Source organism: Crotalus tigris, unplaced genomic scaffold (assembly GCF_016545835.1).
Source record: "Crotalus tigris isolate CLP2741 ecotype Arizona unplaced genomic scaffold, ASM1654583v1 scf7180000017975.10810073628:1450386, whole genome shotgun sequence".
Taxonomy (NCBI): domain Eukaryota; kingdom Metazoa; phylum Chordata; class Lepidosauria; order Squamata; family Viperidae; genus Crotalus; species Crotalus tigris.
This window is the reverse complement of record NW_024096754.1, coordinates 1,187,281-1,204,333: the sequence shown is the minus strand read 5'-3', so window position 1 is coordinate 1,204,333 and position 17,053 is coordinate 1,187,281. Positions and strand designations below refer to the sequence as shown.

At 48.0% G+C, this 17,053-nt stretch overlaps 1 protein-coding gene across 1 annotated transcript in view; it reads left to right on the top strand.

Moving 5' to 3' along the window:
• The window catches only part of GDI2 (GDP dissociation inhibitor 2), a 35,452-nt gene extending 19,819 nt beyond the window's left edge, over positions 1–15,633 (top strand). The window contains exons 2-11 of the mRNA XM_039345768.1: positions 1,558–1,665; positions 2,492–2,591; positions 4,121–4,255; positions 5,910–6,108; positions 6,522–6,653; positions 7,912–8,011; positions 11,186–11,357; positions 11,674–11,818; positions 13,448–13,502; positions 14,542–15,633. Of these exons, the coding sequence (XP_039201702.1) occupies positions 1,558–1,665; positions 2,492–2,591; positions 4,121–4,255; positions 5,910–6,108; positions 6,522–6,653; positions 7,912–8,011; positions 11,186–11,357; positions 11,674–11,818; positions 13,448–13,502; positions 14,542–14,697 (1,302 nt within the window). The 3' untranslated portion in view covers positions 14,698–15,633. The remainder of the gene's footprint in view (positions 1–1,557; positions 1,666–2,491; positions 2,592–4,120; positions 4,256–5,909; positions 6,109–6,521; positions 6,654–7,911; positions 8,012–11,185; positions 11,358–11,673; positions 11,819–13,447; positions 13,503–14,541) is intronic.
• Positions 15,634–17,053: the final 1,420 nt, after the last annotated feature.

The following is a 17,053-nucleotide window of genomic DNA, read 5'->3' as shown; positions in this document are numbered from 1 at the left end:
AGACAAAGCATTACATGGCCAATACATTAAACAAATAGCTGGGAAAGCAGATAATAACAAGACCTGGCAATGGCTAAGAGCAGGAAAATTGAAGAAAAAGACCGAGGGACTAATTCTGGCTGCACAAGACCAAGCCTTAAGGACAAATGCATACAAAGTCAAAATTGAGAAGACAGCAACAGACAGTAAGTGCTGCCTATGCAAAGAAGCTGAAGAAACAGTGGACCACCTGGTAAGCTGTTGCAAGAAGATTGCACAGACTGACTACAAGTAGCGGCATGACAAAGTAGCAACAATGGTGCATTGGAAGATCTGCAAAAAATATCATTTGCCTGTAAGCAAAAACTGGTGGGATCATAAATAGAGAAAGTCATAGAAAATGATAAAATTAAACTGCTCTGGGACTTCAGAATTCAAACAGACAAGCACATGCAACATAACACCCCAGACTTAACAACTGTCGATAAGAAAGACAAAAAAGTCTGGATAGTGGACGTGGCAGTGCCTGGAGACAGCAGAATAGAAGAGAAAGAACTGGAGAAGATAACAAAGTACAAAGACCTACAAATAGAAATAGAAAGACTGTGGCAAAAGCAAGCAAGGGTAGTACCAATAGTCATAGGCGCCTTGGGTGCAATCCCAAAACAACTGGAGCACCACTTGAACTCCATTGGCATTGACAAATTCGCTATTAGTCAATTGCAAAAGGCGGCCTTACTAGGAACTGCTTCCATCCTGCGACGATATCTGTAATACCATCAAACATCCACATCTGCCCATCCCAGGTCCTTGGTAAGGACTCGATAGGTAGACAAAAATGCCAAATCCAGTCTGAACGTCTGGCTGACTGGGCGATGATCCGTAATAATAATAATACTGTTGGAAGGGACCTTGGAGGTCATCTAGTCCAGTCCCCTGCTCAGGCAGGAAACCCTATCCCATTTTGGACCAATGGCTGTCCAGTCTCTTCTTAAACACTTCCAGTGCTGGAGCATTCACTGCTTCTGGAGGCGGGTTGTTCCACTGGTTAATTGTTCTCACTGTTTAGGACACACTTATTTTGAGTGAGACGCTTCTTGACCTTGTTTTGGAAAATAAGTGTAGGAAGTTGCAGTGGAACAATTGTTGGGAATAAAACGTCCGATTTTGATCGTGTGGGGTGCTGAAACGGTCCTAAAGTCCCTTTTTTTTCCGGTGCCGTTGTAAAACTTCAAAGGATCGCTAAATGAATTGTTGCAAGTCAAGGTTGTAAGTCAGTGTTTGTAAGTCAAGTGTAGTTCCTTTATTGTTGTGAACCGACACAGATAAAAGCAATTATTTGTGTTTACCAGACAATCCAAGTCCAGCTAGTCTCTTGGCAGCCTGGCCAAAGAGCCCCTGGACGACAGTCCAACACAACAGCTGTGCTTTCTAGAGGGAAGTGTGTGGCAGGTGGGGGCCGCATCAGAAGGCAGGAAGGCAAAGGATAACGTAGAATAACAGAGCTGCGAGGGACCTTGGAGGTCTTCTAGTCCAGCCCCCTGCTTGATTTTGTTCTGATATCTGCGCTTTCTGCAGGAATGCATCCTCTCTGGCATCATGTCGGTGAATGGCAAAAAGGTCCTGCACATGGACCGCAATGCTTACTATGGAGGGGAAAGTGCTTCTATTACACCCCTGGAAGATGTGAGTATCCTTGCCTTGCCTCCCTCCCTCCCTCCCTCCCTCCCTCCCTTCCTTCCTTCCTTCCTTCCTTCCTTCCTTCCTTCCTTCCTTCCTTTTTCTTCTTTCTTTCTCCTCTTTCTTTCTCCTTTCTTTCTTTCTTTCTTTCTTTCTTTCTTTCTTTCTTTCTCCTCCTTTCTTTCCCATTCCCTTCATCCTTTCTTGCTTGTTTGCTTTCCTTTCTTTTTCTCTTTCTTTTCTCTTTCTTTCCCAATCCCTTCATCCTTTATTTCTTTCCTTTCCCATTCTTTCTTTCTTTCTCTTCTCTTTCCTTCATTCCTTTTCCCCCCTCTCCCTCCCTTCCTTCCTTCCTTTCTTCTTCCTTCTCTCTCTCTCTTCTTTCTCTTCTTTCTTTCCTATTCCCTTCATCCTTTCGTGCTTGCTTTCCTTTTTTCTTTCTCTTTCTTTCCCTGTCCCTTCATCCTTTCTTTCCTTTCTTTCCCATTCCTTTTTTCTTCTCTTCCTTCATTCCTCCCTTCCCCTCTCTCCCTCTTCCTCTGTTTTCTTTCTTTCTTTCTTTCTTTCTTTCTTTCTTTCTTTCTTTCTTTTTCTTTCCTTCCTTCTTTCTCTCCCTCTTTCTTTCTCATTCCCTCCCTCCCTCCTTTCTCCTTCCTTTCTCCTTCCTTTCTTTCTTTCTTTCTTTCTTTCTTTCTTTCTTTCTTTCTTTCTTTCTTTCTTTCTCTCTTTCCCTTCTGGTTCCCTTCTGATTCTGGTCAGTTTACAGATATTTTTTCCTAGGTGGGCGAAGTGCCCAACCCCTCCTAACTTCACCTCCTCTTGTTCTTAAAAGCTGTACAAAAGGTTTTCCATGCCAGGAGTCGTCCCGGAGTCGATGGGCCGAGGAAGAGACTGGAACGTCGATCTGATCCCCAAATTTCTTATGGCCTGTGGTGAGTGGCCGGAAACGGCCTTGACTGCTTTCTTCTCCTGCTAGAAATAAAACAGTGGCTTTCCTTTACTGCTACTTCTTTTGTGTCTCAGCCCTCTGAAAATGCTGCAGCACACACGGCAGCTATCCCTCCGGGCTGCGTAATGGATTTCCTTTATCTTGCAGGTGGGTCCTCAACTTACGACCTTCTTAGGGGAAGGCCTTAAAGTGGAACCCCGGCCCCTTGTGGTGGCGGGTCAGACCCACTACGAAGTAAAGCGTATTCTTGATTCTAGGATTTTTAAAGGGAAATTGCAGTACTTAGTACAATGGAAGCCGACAGACTCAATTAAAAAGTTCTATAGGAAACAGGAAAGTCCATTTGCCTCTTGAAAAATAAAAGCACTTTAAAAGGAGGTGGGGCTTTCTGGGGGGGGCTAATCGGCCCCACGGCTGCATGTTCCTCTAGACCAGTGCTTCTCAACCTGTGGGTCGGGACCCCATTTGGGGGTCGAACGACCATTTCACGGGGGTCGCCAAACAACGCAGTCTGCCATTTCCCCCCCCCCCTTTTCCTTAGCTGTGCTCCTCCCTTTTATTCTATTGGCTTTTGAAAGCCAATAGAATAGACTCTCTTGAATAGAGTCTAATTCTGTTGGCTTTCCAAAGCCAATAGGAATTGTCCAGGCTGTCTCTGCCCTGCTGAGCCCGCCAAAAGTCCCATTCTGCAAACGGTGCTGCACCAGTTGAGTAGTCCTCGACTTACGACCGGTTGAGTAGTCCTCGACTTACGACCGGTTGGGGGGTGGCGGCATTAAAAAGGTTGAGAACCGCTGCTCTAGACACCCCAAGCCATTGTCAACGCTGCTAACACCGGACGTTCTGGCTTGGACAACAGATGAAGATGCAGCCATTTTCCTTCTTATGTTTTACTCTTAGAATTAGAGTTAGAATTAGATGAGACTGGGGGGGGGTGGAGGAGGAAGATGCACGAGAGTTTAGCTAGACATAACAATACTGTAATTAGCGTGAGAACCAGGGTTTTTGAAATAAGAGATGATAAGGAATGGCGGGTGGAAGAACTGGAGGGGAAGCCTGCATTTCAAGCGAATTGGGGAATGTGATTTATGACTGTGAATTGGAGGAGGGAATTGTGCTTTGATACTATGTGATCAGGGGAGGGGAATCCATATTTTGGCTTAATGTCTATATACATTATGCTACTCGAATAAAGATTCCTTAAGGTAAACAATGCCTCAAAGTTCTTTGAAGAGTCTCCTCTGTCGGAACCAGGACAGCCACGTTTTGAGTCTTTTCTGGAAGGCCAGGAAGGCGAGGGCTAGCCTCACCTCTTGGGGAGGGGGTGGGATAGGAGAGAATATCCCACAGAATGGGGAGCAAAGACGGAGAAGGCTCCCTTCCTGGACCCCCCCCCCCAGCGCAGAGTTCTTGAACCACCGGCGGCGTCTCGTCTGTAGCATTCCTCGCCTGCCTGCCTGGGTTCATACTGGGTGATTCATACTGGGACCTGTTTTCTTTTTCCACCTGCAGGCCAGTTGGTCAAGATGCTGCTGTACACGGAGGTGACTCGCTACCTGGACTTCAAGGTGATCGAAGGCAGCTTCGTCTACAAGGGCGGGAAGATCTATAAAGTCCCTTCAACCGAAGCGGAAGCCCTCGCCTCCAGTAAGCCAATGGGTCTTTCTCGTGATGGATCCCACCAGGGGGATCACAATGGGGGTTGCCGGATCATCGCATTGGTAGGCCTCGCCTTACAGCCACAATGGAGTCCCAGAAGTTTTGTTGCTGAGCAAGACGGTTCTTCAGTGACACTGGGTTCCATTTTACGATCTTCCTTGCCACTGTTCTTAAGTGAATCGCTGCAGTTAACATTAAATGAATCACTGCAGTTAACACAGTTGTGAAGTAAATCACTGCACTTAAGTTCTTAACTTGTTAAGTGAATCACTGCAGTTTTTAACACTTGATAAGTGAATCACTGCAGTTAACTGTTAAGTGAATCACTGCAGTTAACTGTGGTGAAGTGAATCAGTGCAGTTAAGTTCTTAACATTCGTTAAGTGAATCACTGCAGTTAAATTCTTAACACTTGTTAAGTGAATCACTGCAGTTTTTAACTGTTAAGTGAATCCCTGCAGTTAGCATTAAGTGAATCACTGCAGTTAACACAGTTGTGAAGTAAATCACTGCAGTTAAGTTCTTAACTTGTGAAGTGAATCACTGCAGTTTTTAACACTTGATGTGAATCACTGCAGTTAACTGTTAAATGAATCACTGCAGTTAACTGTGGTGAAGTTAATCACTACAGTTAAGTTCTTAACATTTGTTAAGTGAATCACTGCAGTTAAATTCTTAACACTAGTTAAGTGAATCACTGCAGTTAACACAGTTGTGAAGTGAATCACTGCAGTTTTCTTAACACTGTTAAGTGAATCACTGCAGTTAAGTTCTTAATACCATTGTGAAGTGAATCACTGCAGTTCTTAAAACTGTTCTTAAGTGAATCCGGCTTCTCCCGTTGATTTTGCCGGTGAGTGGGTCACAAAAGGAGATCACATGCTCCCGGGACATCGTGCAACCATCATAAATACATCCCAGTGGCCAGTTTTGATCACGTGACCGTGGGGACGCTGCAGTGGCTGTAAGTGTGAAAAACAGTCCGAAGTCACTTTTTTTACCAGTGCCGTCACTAGGCAAATGGTTATAAGTCGAGGACTCCCTATACTCCAGAACAATCTCCAGTCCACAGTTAGGGGGAACTGGCTGGAGCCCCATTGATGCTCCTCTCTAAGTTCTTAGGATAGGGGTAAGCCACCTTGGCTCTTTTATGACTGGTGGACTTCAACTCCCAGAATTCCTGAGCCGGCCATGCTGAGGGGAAAGGGAGAGGTTTCCAAGCTTAGCCAGGCTGGCTCAGGAATTCTGGGAGTTGAAGTCCATGAGTCATAAAAGAGCCAAGGTTGCCTACCCCTGGTCTAGGAGGCTCACCGCTTAGAACAGGAGGACTTAGGACAGGGGTAGGCAACCTTGGCCCTTTTATGACTCGTGGACTTCAACTCCCAGAATTCCTGAGCCAGCATGAGGGAACTATGGCCCCCTCATGACTCGTGGACTTCAACTCCCAGAATTCCTGAGCCAGCATGGCTCAGCTTGGAAACCTCTCCCTTTCCCCTCAGTGTGGCTGGCTCAGGAATTCTGGGAGTTGAAGTCCACCAGTCATAAAAGAGCCAAGGTTGCCTCCCCCTGCTCTAGAACAAACCAGGAGAGAAGCGCACATTTGTCATTCCTCCTCACTCAGAGGGCTGTTTTGCCTTTTGAAGGTTTGATGGGCCTGTTTGAGAAAAGACGCTTCCGGAAGTTTCTAGTCTACGTGGCCAACTTTGACGAGAACGACGCCCGCACCTTCGAAGGGGTGGACCCCAAGAAGACCACCATGCGCGACGTCTACAAGAAGTTTGACCTCGGCCAGGATGTGATTGACTTCACGGGCCACGCCCTGGCCCTGTACAGGACGGATGAGTAAGTGGACCCCCCTCCCCGAGAGAGACCCCTCCCCACTTCGCCTGGGTTTTCCCTCACTTCGTCTAAACCAGGGCACTATGGCGACTTTACAACCTGGGGACTTCAACTCCCAGAATTCCTGAGCTATAATAGCTGGCTCAGGAATTCTGGGAGTTGTAGTCCCAGGTTATATTGGCCTACCCATGATCTCAACTTTCTGCCTTCCCTTCCCTTTCCTCCTTTCCTTTCCTCTTCCTTTTCTTTCCTTTCCTTCCCTTCCCTTCCCTCCTTTCCTTTCCTTTCCTTTCCTTTCCTTTCCTTTCCTTCCCTTCCCTTCCCTTCCCTTTCCTTTCCTTTCCTTTCCTTCCCTTCCCTTTCCTTTCTTCTAACTTCCCTTCTTTCTTTTCTTTTCTTTTCTTTTTTTCTTTCAGCTATCTAGATCAACCTTGCCAAGAAACCATCAACAGGATTAAACTGTACAGCGAGTCTTTGGCGAGATACGGCAAAAGTCCCTACCTCTACCCTCTCTATGGCTTGGGCGAGCTGCCCCAGGGATTCGCCAGGTGAGACCTTCGCTGGGGGGGGGGGGAGACGGACTTGTTTGGGCTACCAAGTCCAATTAATAGCCTTTTATTTAATCATCATCATCCCAGGTCCAGGGTAAGGACTCGATAGGTAGAGAAAATGCCAAATCCAGTCTGAACATCTGGCTGACTGTGCGATGATCCATAATAACAACAACAATTGTCGATAAGAAAGACAAAAAAGTCTGGATAGTGGACGTGGCAATGCCTGGAGACGGCAGAATAGACGAGAAAGAACTGGAGAAGATAACAAAATACAAAGACCTACAAATAGAAATAGAAAGACTGTGGCAAAAGCAAGCAAGGGTAGTACCAATAGTCATAGGCTCCTTGGGTGCAATCCCAAAACAACTGGAGCACCACTTGAACACCATTGGCATTGACAAATTCGCTATTAGTCAATTGCAAAAGGCGGCCTTACTAGGAACTGCTTCCATCCTGCGACGATATCTGTAATACCATCAAACATCCACATCTGCCTATCCCAGGTCCTGGGTAAGGACTCAATAGGTAGACAAAAATGCCAAATCCGGTCTGAACATCTGGCTGACTGTGCGATGATCCATAATAATAACAATATTATTATTATTATTATAAAGTTGGAAGGGACTTTGGAGGTCATCTAGTCCAACCCCCTGCTCAGGCAGGAAGCCCTAGACCATTTCGGACAAATGGCTGTCCAGTCTCTTCTTAAAAACTTCCAGTGTCGGAGCATTCACCGCTTCTGGAGGCAGGTTGTTGCAGATAAGGACCGGCTAAATTCAAAGGAGATTAGATTTAGTTTGTTTATGACTATGTAGGAATGCTAGGCTGCTGCCTCTTTTAACTCCCCCCCCCAATTGGGATGGCACGGGAACGTTCCAGTTTGGGGAAACGGAGATCGTGCAAAGAAGTCTGGTCAACAGAGCCCGTTTGGTGCAGCACCGTTTGCAGACTGGGACTTTTGGCAGGCTCAGCAGGGCAGAGACAGCCTGGACAATTCCTATTGGCTTTGGAAAGCCAATAGACTAAAAGGGAATAGCACAGCTAAGGAAAAGGGGGAAAAAAATGGCGGGCTGCGTTGTTTGGCGACCCCCGTGAAATGGTCGTTTGACCCCAAATGGGGTCCCAACCCACAGGTTGAGAACCAGTGCCTTAGATCATGGTCCACATTGGGGCTCGGTCAGCCGAAGGTGCCATTTAAATCGTTTTTTTGACTTTGGACCAACCGGATTGTCTGTTTTGCTTTTGTCGGCAGGCTCAGTGCCATCTACGGAGGGACCTACATGTTGAACAAGCCCATCGAAGAGATTGTCATAGAGAACGGCAAAGTGGTCGGCGTGAAATCGGAAGGCGAGGTAGAGTGAGGCTGTTTTTGTAAAGTAAATTGGAAGTGTCTTGGCGACGTTTCGACGAAGTCCCATTCGTCATCTTCAGGCTGGTGTTTTCAGCTTTGTGCTTCGAGGAGTAATGTGTGGTCTTAGCTGTTTCTTCCTTTTAACTGCCAGTGGGGGTATGAACTGATTGGGTGGGAGCTTGGCTGTGTTCTGATTGGCTGGGGGAGTGTTCTGTTTGGTTGTGCTCAGGTTAGTCTGAGTTGAAGAGGGGTTTAAGATTTTGGGCTGCCTTGCTTTTTTTTTTTTTTTGGCTTCGCGTTCGTGGTCATGCCTCCTCTCCATGGAGGGTGTCAGTTTGCTTCATGTATGGATTGGAGGGATTTAAAGTGGCTAATGATGCAGCTGTGGTCTGGCTTCTGCAACTCAGACTAACCTGAGCACAACCAAACAGAACACTCCCCCAGCCAATCAGAGCACAGCCAAGCCCCTAACCATTCAGAACACACCTCCACCCAATCAGAACACAGTCAAGCTCCCACCCAATCAGTTCATACCCCCACTGGCAGTTAAAAGGAAGAAACAGCTAAGACCACACATTGCTGCTCAAAGCACGAAGCTGAAAACACCAGCCTGAAGATGATGAATGGGACTTCGTCGAAACGTCGCCAAACACTTCCAATTTTACGCGGGAGAAAACCCGAACAACCAAAGACCTACATACAAATACCCGCGAAAACCTCAGAAAACAAATATATATATATATATAAAATTGGAAATTGCTCGTGCTTTGAGCAGCTGCTCGAAGCATGAAGCTGAAAACACCAGCCTGAAGATGACGAATGGGTCTTTGTCGAAACGTCGCCAAGACACTTCCAATTTTACGCGGGAGAAAACCCGAACAACCAAAGACCTATATACAAACACCCGCAAAAACCTCAGAAAACACACACACACACACACACACACACACACACACACACACACACACACATATATCCCCCCCCCCCTCTGGTCCAGGGAATGAGCCGAAACCTCCCGACTTCTTTTCCAAAGCGCTCCAAGGATTCTTTAACATTGAGGAATCAGTCGGAAGATCAAGGATTGTTTCGTGATCCAATCAGGGCAACCTCACCGGTGCTAGAAGGGTGTGTGTGTGTGTGTGTGTGTGTGTGTGTGTGGGGTGTGTGTGGTACTTGTGCAGATGAAGTGAATGAAAAGAGGAGGAGGAGGAGGAGAGGGAATTGGAGGGTGTTTGGCGCTCTCTGGGCCGTTTGCTTGCGAGTGTTTCGTGACCCAACTAGGGAGCATCCTCAGCAGCAAATAATTATCGTTCGACAAACAATCAGTCACCAACAACCTGATCAAGGGACCTGCAGGAACACCCCCACCAACACTGACCGGGCAAGCCATTGGTGTATCAACAGCACAGACCCCCCCACTCCCTTCTAGCACTGATGATGTCACCTAGTTGGGTCAGGAAATGTTTGGAAGAAAAGTTCACAGAGCACCAGAGATGATGACTCCTCTTCCTGCCCACCACACACCCCACTCTCTTCTAGCACTGACGATGTTCCCTAGCTGGGTCATGAAACGTCTGCAAGGAAACAAGATCAGAAAGCACCCAGGACCCCACAGTCGTCCTCCTCCTCCTCCTCCTCCTCACTCCCTTCTAGCACTGATGATGTTACCCAGTTGGGTCAGGAAACGTCTCCAAGAAAACAACCAAGCTCAGAGAGCACCAAGGACCCCACAGTCTTCCTCCTCCTCGCAAACCCCTCTCCCTTCTAGCACTGATGATGTTACCTACTTGGGTCATGAAACGTCTGCCAGAAAACAAGCAAGCTCAGAGAGCAATAAAGACCCCAGAGTACTCCTCCTCCTCCTCCCCTTTTCCTTCTCCCCTTCACAACCCCACTTCCTTTGTCATATCCTCTCTGCAAACCCCACTCCCTTCTAATGATGTTACGTAGTTTGGCCCATGCAACATCTGCAAGAAAACAAGCTCAGAGAGCACTCAGGAACCCATAATCCCTCTCCTCCTCTTCCTCTGTGCCTCCCCCTCAACCCCCCCCCTTCCAGCACTGATGCTGTTCCCTAGTTCAGTCAGGAAACGTCTGCAAGAAAACATCCAAGCTCAGAGAACACCTAGGACCCGACAGTCCTTGTTCCTTCCTTCCTTCCTTCCTTCCTTCCTTCCTTCCTTCCTTCCTTCCTTCCTTCCTTCCTTCCTTCCTTCCTTTCCTCCCTCCCTCCCTCCCTCCTTCCCTCCCTCCCAGCACTAGTTGGGTCAGGAAACATCTGCAAGGAAACCACCCAGCTCAGAGAGCCCCCAGGACCCCACCGTCCTTCCTCTCCTCCTCCTCCTCCTCCATGCCCCCCCCCCGGCAAACCCCACTCCTAGCACTGATGATGTTACCTAGTTGGGTCAGGAAATGTCTGCAAGAAAACAAACAAGCTCAGAGAACACCAAGGACTCCACAGTCCTCCTTCCTTCTTTTCTTTCTTTCTTTCCTCCTTTCTTTCTTTCCTCCCTCCCTCCCTCCCAGCACTAGTTGGGTCAGGAAACGTCTGCAAGGAAACCATCCAGCTCAGAACACCAAGGATCCCACAGTCCTCTTTCTTTCTTTCTTTCTTTCTTTCTTTCTTTCTTTCTTTCTTTCTTTCTTTCTTTCTTTCTTTCTTTCTTTCTTTCTTTCTTCCTTCCTTCCTTCTTTCTTTCCTCCTTTCTTTCTTTCTTTCTTTCTTTCTTTCCTCCTTTCTTTCCTCCTTTCTTTCTTTCCTCCCTCCCTCCCTCCCAGCACTAGTTGGGTCAGGAAAAGTCTGCAAGGAAACCATCCAGCTCAGAACACCAAGGATCCCACAGTCCTCTTTCTTTCTTTCTTTCTTTCTTTCTTTCTTTCTTTCTTTCTTTCTTTCTTTCTTTCTTTCTTTCTTTCTTCCTTCTTTCTTTCCTCCTTTCTTTCTTTCTTTCCTCCTTTCTTTCCTCCTTTCTTTCTTTCCTCCCTCCCTCCCTCCCAGCACTAGTTGGGTCAGGAAAAGTCTGCAAGGAAACCACCCAGCTCAGAGAGCGCCCAAGACCCCCCCCCCCATGGTCCTATCCCAAGCTACCCACGTTCTCTCCCAGATCCGCCCACGTCTTCTGCCGTTTTCCATCCCTCGGTGGTCTCAAACCCCTCTCCCCTCTCCCCGCCGCAGATCGCCCGTTGCAAGCAGCTCATCTGCGACCCCAGCTACGTCCCGGACCGGGTGAAGAAAATGGGCAAGGTGATCCGGGTCATCTGCATCCTGAACCACCCCATCCGGAACACCAACGACGCCAACTCCTGCCAGATCATCATTCCCCAGAACCAAGTCAACCGGAAGTCGGGTAAGACGCGGGAGGAGCAAATACAGCCCCTGGAGGGGGGGGGAAGAGAGAGAAATCTCCTAGCCCAGTGTTTCTCAACCTTGACAATTTTAAGGCATGTGGACTTCAACTCCCAGAATTCCACAGCCAGCAATGCTGGCTGTGGAATTCTGGGAGTTGAAGTCCACATGCCTTAAAATTGTCAAGGTTGAGAAACACTGTCCTAGCCGAAGCCGTGCCCGTTTGGCGGCTTTTGTCTCCGTGCCTTTGTGTGTGTTTGTGGGGTTTTTTTTGCCACCTTTTGCGTCTTTTATTTTATTTTATTTTATTTTTAAAGACATCTACGTCTGCATGATCTCGTCCGCCCACAACGTGGCGGCCCAGGGCAAGTACATCGCCATTGTGAGCACCACCGTGGAGACCAACAATCCCGACAAGGAGATCAGGCCCGCCATGGACCTGCTGGAGCCCATTGAGGAGAAGTAAGGCTGCCTACTGGGTTTGGGCTGAGTTGGGTGACTCTGACACATACACACACACACACACATACCAGCCTGGGGGATTCTGGGAATTGAAGTCCATAGGCCGAGGGGGACAAACCCCCGAGGTTCAGGCCTCCATGGCGGAGGAAGACGAGGACAGACCCCACGGCATGTCCAGTGTAGCAGCTTTAAGACTTGGGTCCCAAAGATGCCTTTCCCCCCCCCCCCCCACCCTTTTCCAGGCCGCTGGACTTTTCTGGTTTTTCTTGGAAGAGGTTTCACTTCTCATTCCAGAAGTTCTTCCGTTCGGACTGGATGGTGAGGAACGGGAGGATCCTTCTGGGATGAGAAAGAAAAACAAGGAAGTCCAGTGGAAGTCCTCCTAAAGAAAAAAAGCATCTTTGGGACAGCCATGAACCTGGTGGAGGATGGAAGATCTCCATAGACTTTTTAAGACTGGTGGACTTCCAACTTCATGACCCAATTCTGGGAGTTGAAGTCCACCAGTCTTACAAGTCTGCCAGGAATTCTGGGAGTTGAAGTCTACCAGTCTGCTAGAAATTCTGGGAGTTGAAGTCCACCAGTCTTACAAATCTGCCAGGAATTCTGGGAGTTGAAGTCCACCAGTCTTACAAGTCTGCCAGGAATTCTGGGAGTTGAAGTCCACCAGTCTTACAAGTCTGCCAGGAATTCTGGGAGTTGAAGTCTACCAGTCTGCTAGAAATTCTGGGAGCTGAAGTCCACCAGTCTTACAAATCTGCCAGGAATTCTGGGAGTTGAAGTCCACCAGTCTTACAAGTCTGCCAGGAATTCTGGGAGTTGAAGTCCACCAGTCTTACAAGTCTGCCAGGAATTCTGGGAGTTGAAGTCCACCAGTCTTACAAGTCTGCCAGGAATTCTGGGAGTTGAAGTCCACCAGTCTTACAAGTCTGCCAGGAATTCTGAGAGTTGAAGTCCACCAGTCTTACAAGTCTGCCAGGAATTCTGGGAGTTGAAGTCCACCAGTCTTACAAGTCTGCCAGGAATTCTGGGAGTTGAAGTCCACCAGTCTTACAAGTCTGCCAGGAATTCTGGGAGTTGAAGTCCACCAGTCTTACAAGTCTGCCAGGAATTCTGAGAGTTGAAGTCCACCAGTCTTACAAGTCTGCCAGGAATTCTGAGAGTTGAAGTCCACCAGCCTTACAAGTCTGCCAGGAATTCTGGGAGTTGAAGTCCACCAGCCTTACAAGTCTGCCAGGAATTCTGGGAGTTGAAGTCCACCAGTCTTACAAGTCTTCCAGGAATTCTGGGAGTTGAAGTCCACCAGTCTTACAAGTCTGCCAGGAATTCTGGGAGTTGAAGTCCGCCAGTCTTACAAGTTTGCCAGGAATTCTGGGAGTTGAAGTCCACCAGTTTTACAAGGCTGGACACCCCTGCCTTAATCCCACAAGATCAAAATGTACCAGATATTGGGTTTTTTTTGCCAAACTCCCACCCCACCAGAGGCATCAGACAGAAATCCCAATATATACAGTTTGTGCCTTTGAAATAAAACCAGATCTATTTATTTTTTTTGTTGTTGGGTCGGCTCTCACCGCCCTGTTGGCTGGAATCTTCCTGGATTGATCTTCTCTTTCTCCTTCCTCGTAGATTTGTTAGTGTCAGCGACATGTTTTCACCAACCGACCTGGGCAGAGAAAGCCAGGTTGGTATGAAGAGGGGGGGGGCAAGACTGTTTATGGGGGGAGGACCCCGTTTATGCACTGGTCCTTCCATTTCATTTGCTTCTAAATTTAATGCTTCGTGTTTTTCATCTTTGTCACGTTTAATTGCCTAATCAAAGAACAAGAAGGGTGGAAGGGAAGGCGAGAGGGAGGGAAGAAGATGAGAGAAGAAAGGATGGAAGGAAGGATTGGGGAAGAGAGGAAGGAAGGGAAGAAGAGAGAAAGATGGAAGGAAGGATTTGGGAAGAGGGAAAGGGAGGAAGGAAGAAAAGAAACATGCGTGAAGAGGAAAGGAAGGGAAGGAGAGAGGGAAGAAGGTGAGAGAAAGGATGAGAGGAAGGAAGGGAGGGAAGAAGATTGGAAGGAAGGATTTGGGAATAGGGAAAGGAAGAAAGGGAAGGAGGGGAGGGAGGGAAGAAGGAAGGAGAAAGGTAGCCAAGAAGGAAGGGGAAGGGAAGCAGGAAGGAAGAGAAGGAAGGATTTGGGAAGAGGGAAAGGGAGGAAGAAAAGAAACGTGCGTGAAGAGGGGGAAAGGAAGGGAAGGAAAGAGGGAAGAAGATGAGAGAAAGGATGGAAGAATTGGGGAAGAGAGGAAGGAAGGGAAAAAGGAGAGAAGGAAGGAAGGATTTGGGAAGAGGGAAAGGGAGGAAGGAAGAAAAGAAACGTGTTTGAAGAGGAGGAGGAAAGGGAAGGAGAGAGGGAGGGAAGAAGAGAGGATGGAAGGAAGGATTTGGGAAGAGAGGAAGGAGGAAAGAAGATTGGAAGGATGGATTTGGGAATAGGGAAAGGAAGAAAGGGAAGGAGGGGAGGGAGGGAAGAAGGAAGGAGAAAGGTAGCCAAGAAGGAAGGGGAAGGGAAGCAGGAAGGAAGAGAAGGAAGGATTTGGGAAGAGGGAAATGAGGGAAGGAAGATCCAGAAAGAAGAGAGAAAAGAGAAAAAGAAAGGAAAGAAAGAAAAAAACCCCCCAAACTCTGATGGTGACAGGCACCCTCTGCCCTTTTTTTCCCCCACTCCGGCCAGATCTTTATCTCCCGCACCTACGACCCCACCACCCACTTTGAGACCACCTGCGATGACATCAAAGACATTTACAAGCGGATGATGGGCTCCGAGTTCGACTTCGAAGAGATGAAGCGGAAGAAGAACGACATCTACGGAGAGGAGGAGCAGCAGTGAGCGGGGCCAGGACGTCTCTCAATACCCCACCCCACCCCACTCCCTGGCTCTCGGCCGCTGGCTGGGGGCGCCCCCCCCCCCCGCACGGAGGACCTTTTAAGCTGAGCGCCATACCCAGCTCACCGTTGTAAGGCCCTGTTTTTTTTTTCCCTCTCTGCCTCCTTCCTTCCTTCCCTCCATCCCTCTCTCTTTCTCTGCCCTCCCTCCCTGAATCATATCTCTGGAGATTGAAAGGACCCTGCGCTGATCCAAACCCCTCCCTCCCTCTCTTTTCCGATATAATCATGTGTCCATTTCAGGTTGCGGTGTTCAGATTGGCAGGTGCTACAACCCCCACAACTCTCTCTCTCTAACTCTTTTGCTAACTCCGCTCTCAGCCCTTCGAAAAAGAAAGAAAGAAAGAAAGAAAGAAAGGAAGGAAGAGAAAGAAAGAAAGAAGAAAGAAAGAAAGAAAGAAAGAAAGAAAGAAAGAAAGAAAGAAAGAGAAGCCAGCCGGTTCCCGAGTGGGATGGGGGTAAAATGGGACACAAGGACCACCAGCCAGAGGGTCTCTCTTAGCCCCCCCCCAGACTACCATCTTTTCCCCCCAAATCCTGGCGGTCCATGCCCTGATATCAGCCTTTCTCTCTTCCCCCCCCCCCAAGAAAATAAAAATATCCCATTTCATGCCAGCCAAAAGTTCCCATCGAATCTGCTCGCCTGCCAAAAGCTGCCTTCCAGCTGCCCCTCCTGAAGCGGCAGCTCGTTAAAAAAAGAGTCCCCGACAATTTTGCGGTTTTTGGGTTCATTTTTTTTTGTTTAAACCCCCCTCCTTAAATCTCCCCCGTCCTCCTAAGCTTCTCAAAACTTGTTTACATCTGTTGGGACACAACTGCGCCGCGAGGCTTCTGTTTGTGTTTTAAAAGTGCTACTAATAAAAAAAAGAAAAAGAAAAAACCGGTGCAAGCATGAAAACGCTGGTGTGGGCAAGGCGTGCGTGTGTGTGCATGCGCGCGCTGTCGCCTGCGTTTCGGGACCTTTTGGGTTTTTTTTTTTTTTGTGGTATTGGGTGGAGGGAGGCTGAGGTTTGGTCGAGTGGGGAAAAGGTGCTGCATTAGTGCGGTGCGGTGCTGTGCAAGTAAAACCAGTTCACTGATGATGTTCCCTAGTTGGCTCACGAAACGTCTGCAAGGAAACCACCAAGTTCAGAGAGCACCAAGGACCCCACAGTCGTTCTTCCTCCTCCTCTCCACAACCCCACTCCCTCTAACCCTGATGATGTCCCCTAGTTGGGTCAAGAAAAGTCTGCAAGAAAAGCACCAGGCTCAAGAGAACACCAGGGACCCCACAGCCCCTTCCTCCAGCTCCTCCTCTCCACAAACCCCACTCCCTTCTAGCACTGATGATGTTCCCTAGTTGGGTCGTGAAACGTCTGCAAGAAAACCACCCAGCTCAGAGAGCACCAAGGACCCTCACAATCCTCCTCGCAGCCCCCACTCCCTTCTAGCACTGATGATGTTCCCTAGCTGGGTCATGAAATGTCTGCAAAAAACCCACCAAGCTCAGAGAGCACCGAGGACCCCACAGGTCTCCTCCTCCCCACAAACCCCACTCCCTTCTACCACTGATGCTGTTCCCTAGTTGGGTCATGAAACATTTGCAAGAAAATCACCCAGCTTGGGGAGACCCAGGATCCCAGAGTCGTCCTCCTTTCCACTCCCTTCTAACACTGAGGATGTTCCCTAATCATCAGGAGCCTGTGAGTTCTAGCTCCATCTTAGCACGAAGCCCAATTGGGCCAGTCCGCCTCAGCCCAACCCACCTCACAGGGTGGTTGTTGAGGAAAACAGGAAGGAAGGAAAATACGATTTTACATTCACCGCCTCGAGTCAAACCTATAAAGTTATAAAGCCGGGATAAAAATCAAATTAATAAATACAGGTCATCCCCAACTGCCGAAATAATATAAAATTTAGATTATTTTCCCATTGTCCATTGGTAACGCCCTTGGTGTGTGGTTACGCCTCTAGTTCGTTGAGTTTTATTATTATTTGGGGAATTGTCCGCTTCCCCCTGAATAATTCCACTAAGCCTTTTCAAGTCAACTTTATTTATAAAGATTAGTTACAAAAGAATTCTTTTTTTGTGTGTGGTTCCCCAAAGATGGGGGAAGATAACTTACAAGGCCTAATTTTTATTAGTGCAGCAAATGAGGGGGGGGGAACCCTTTTATTATTGCAATACCATGAACAGACCTCTTAATAGAGAGAGAGAGAGGCCTAACTCCAGAACCCAAACAAACCATGCTATCTACAAGAGAAATCAAGTGCTACTAACTCTGATTATCTATTTTGTCGCCCCTCTTCCTCCCCCCATT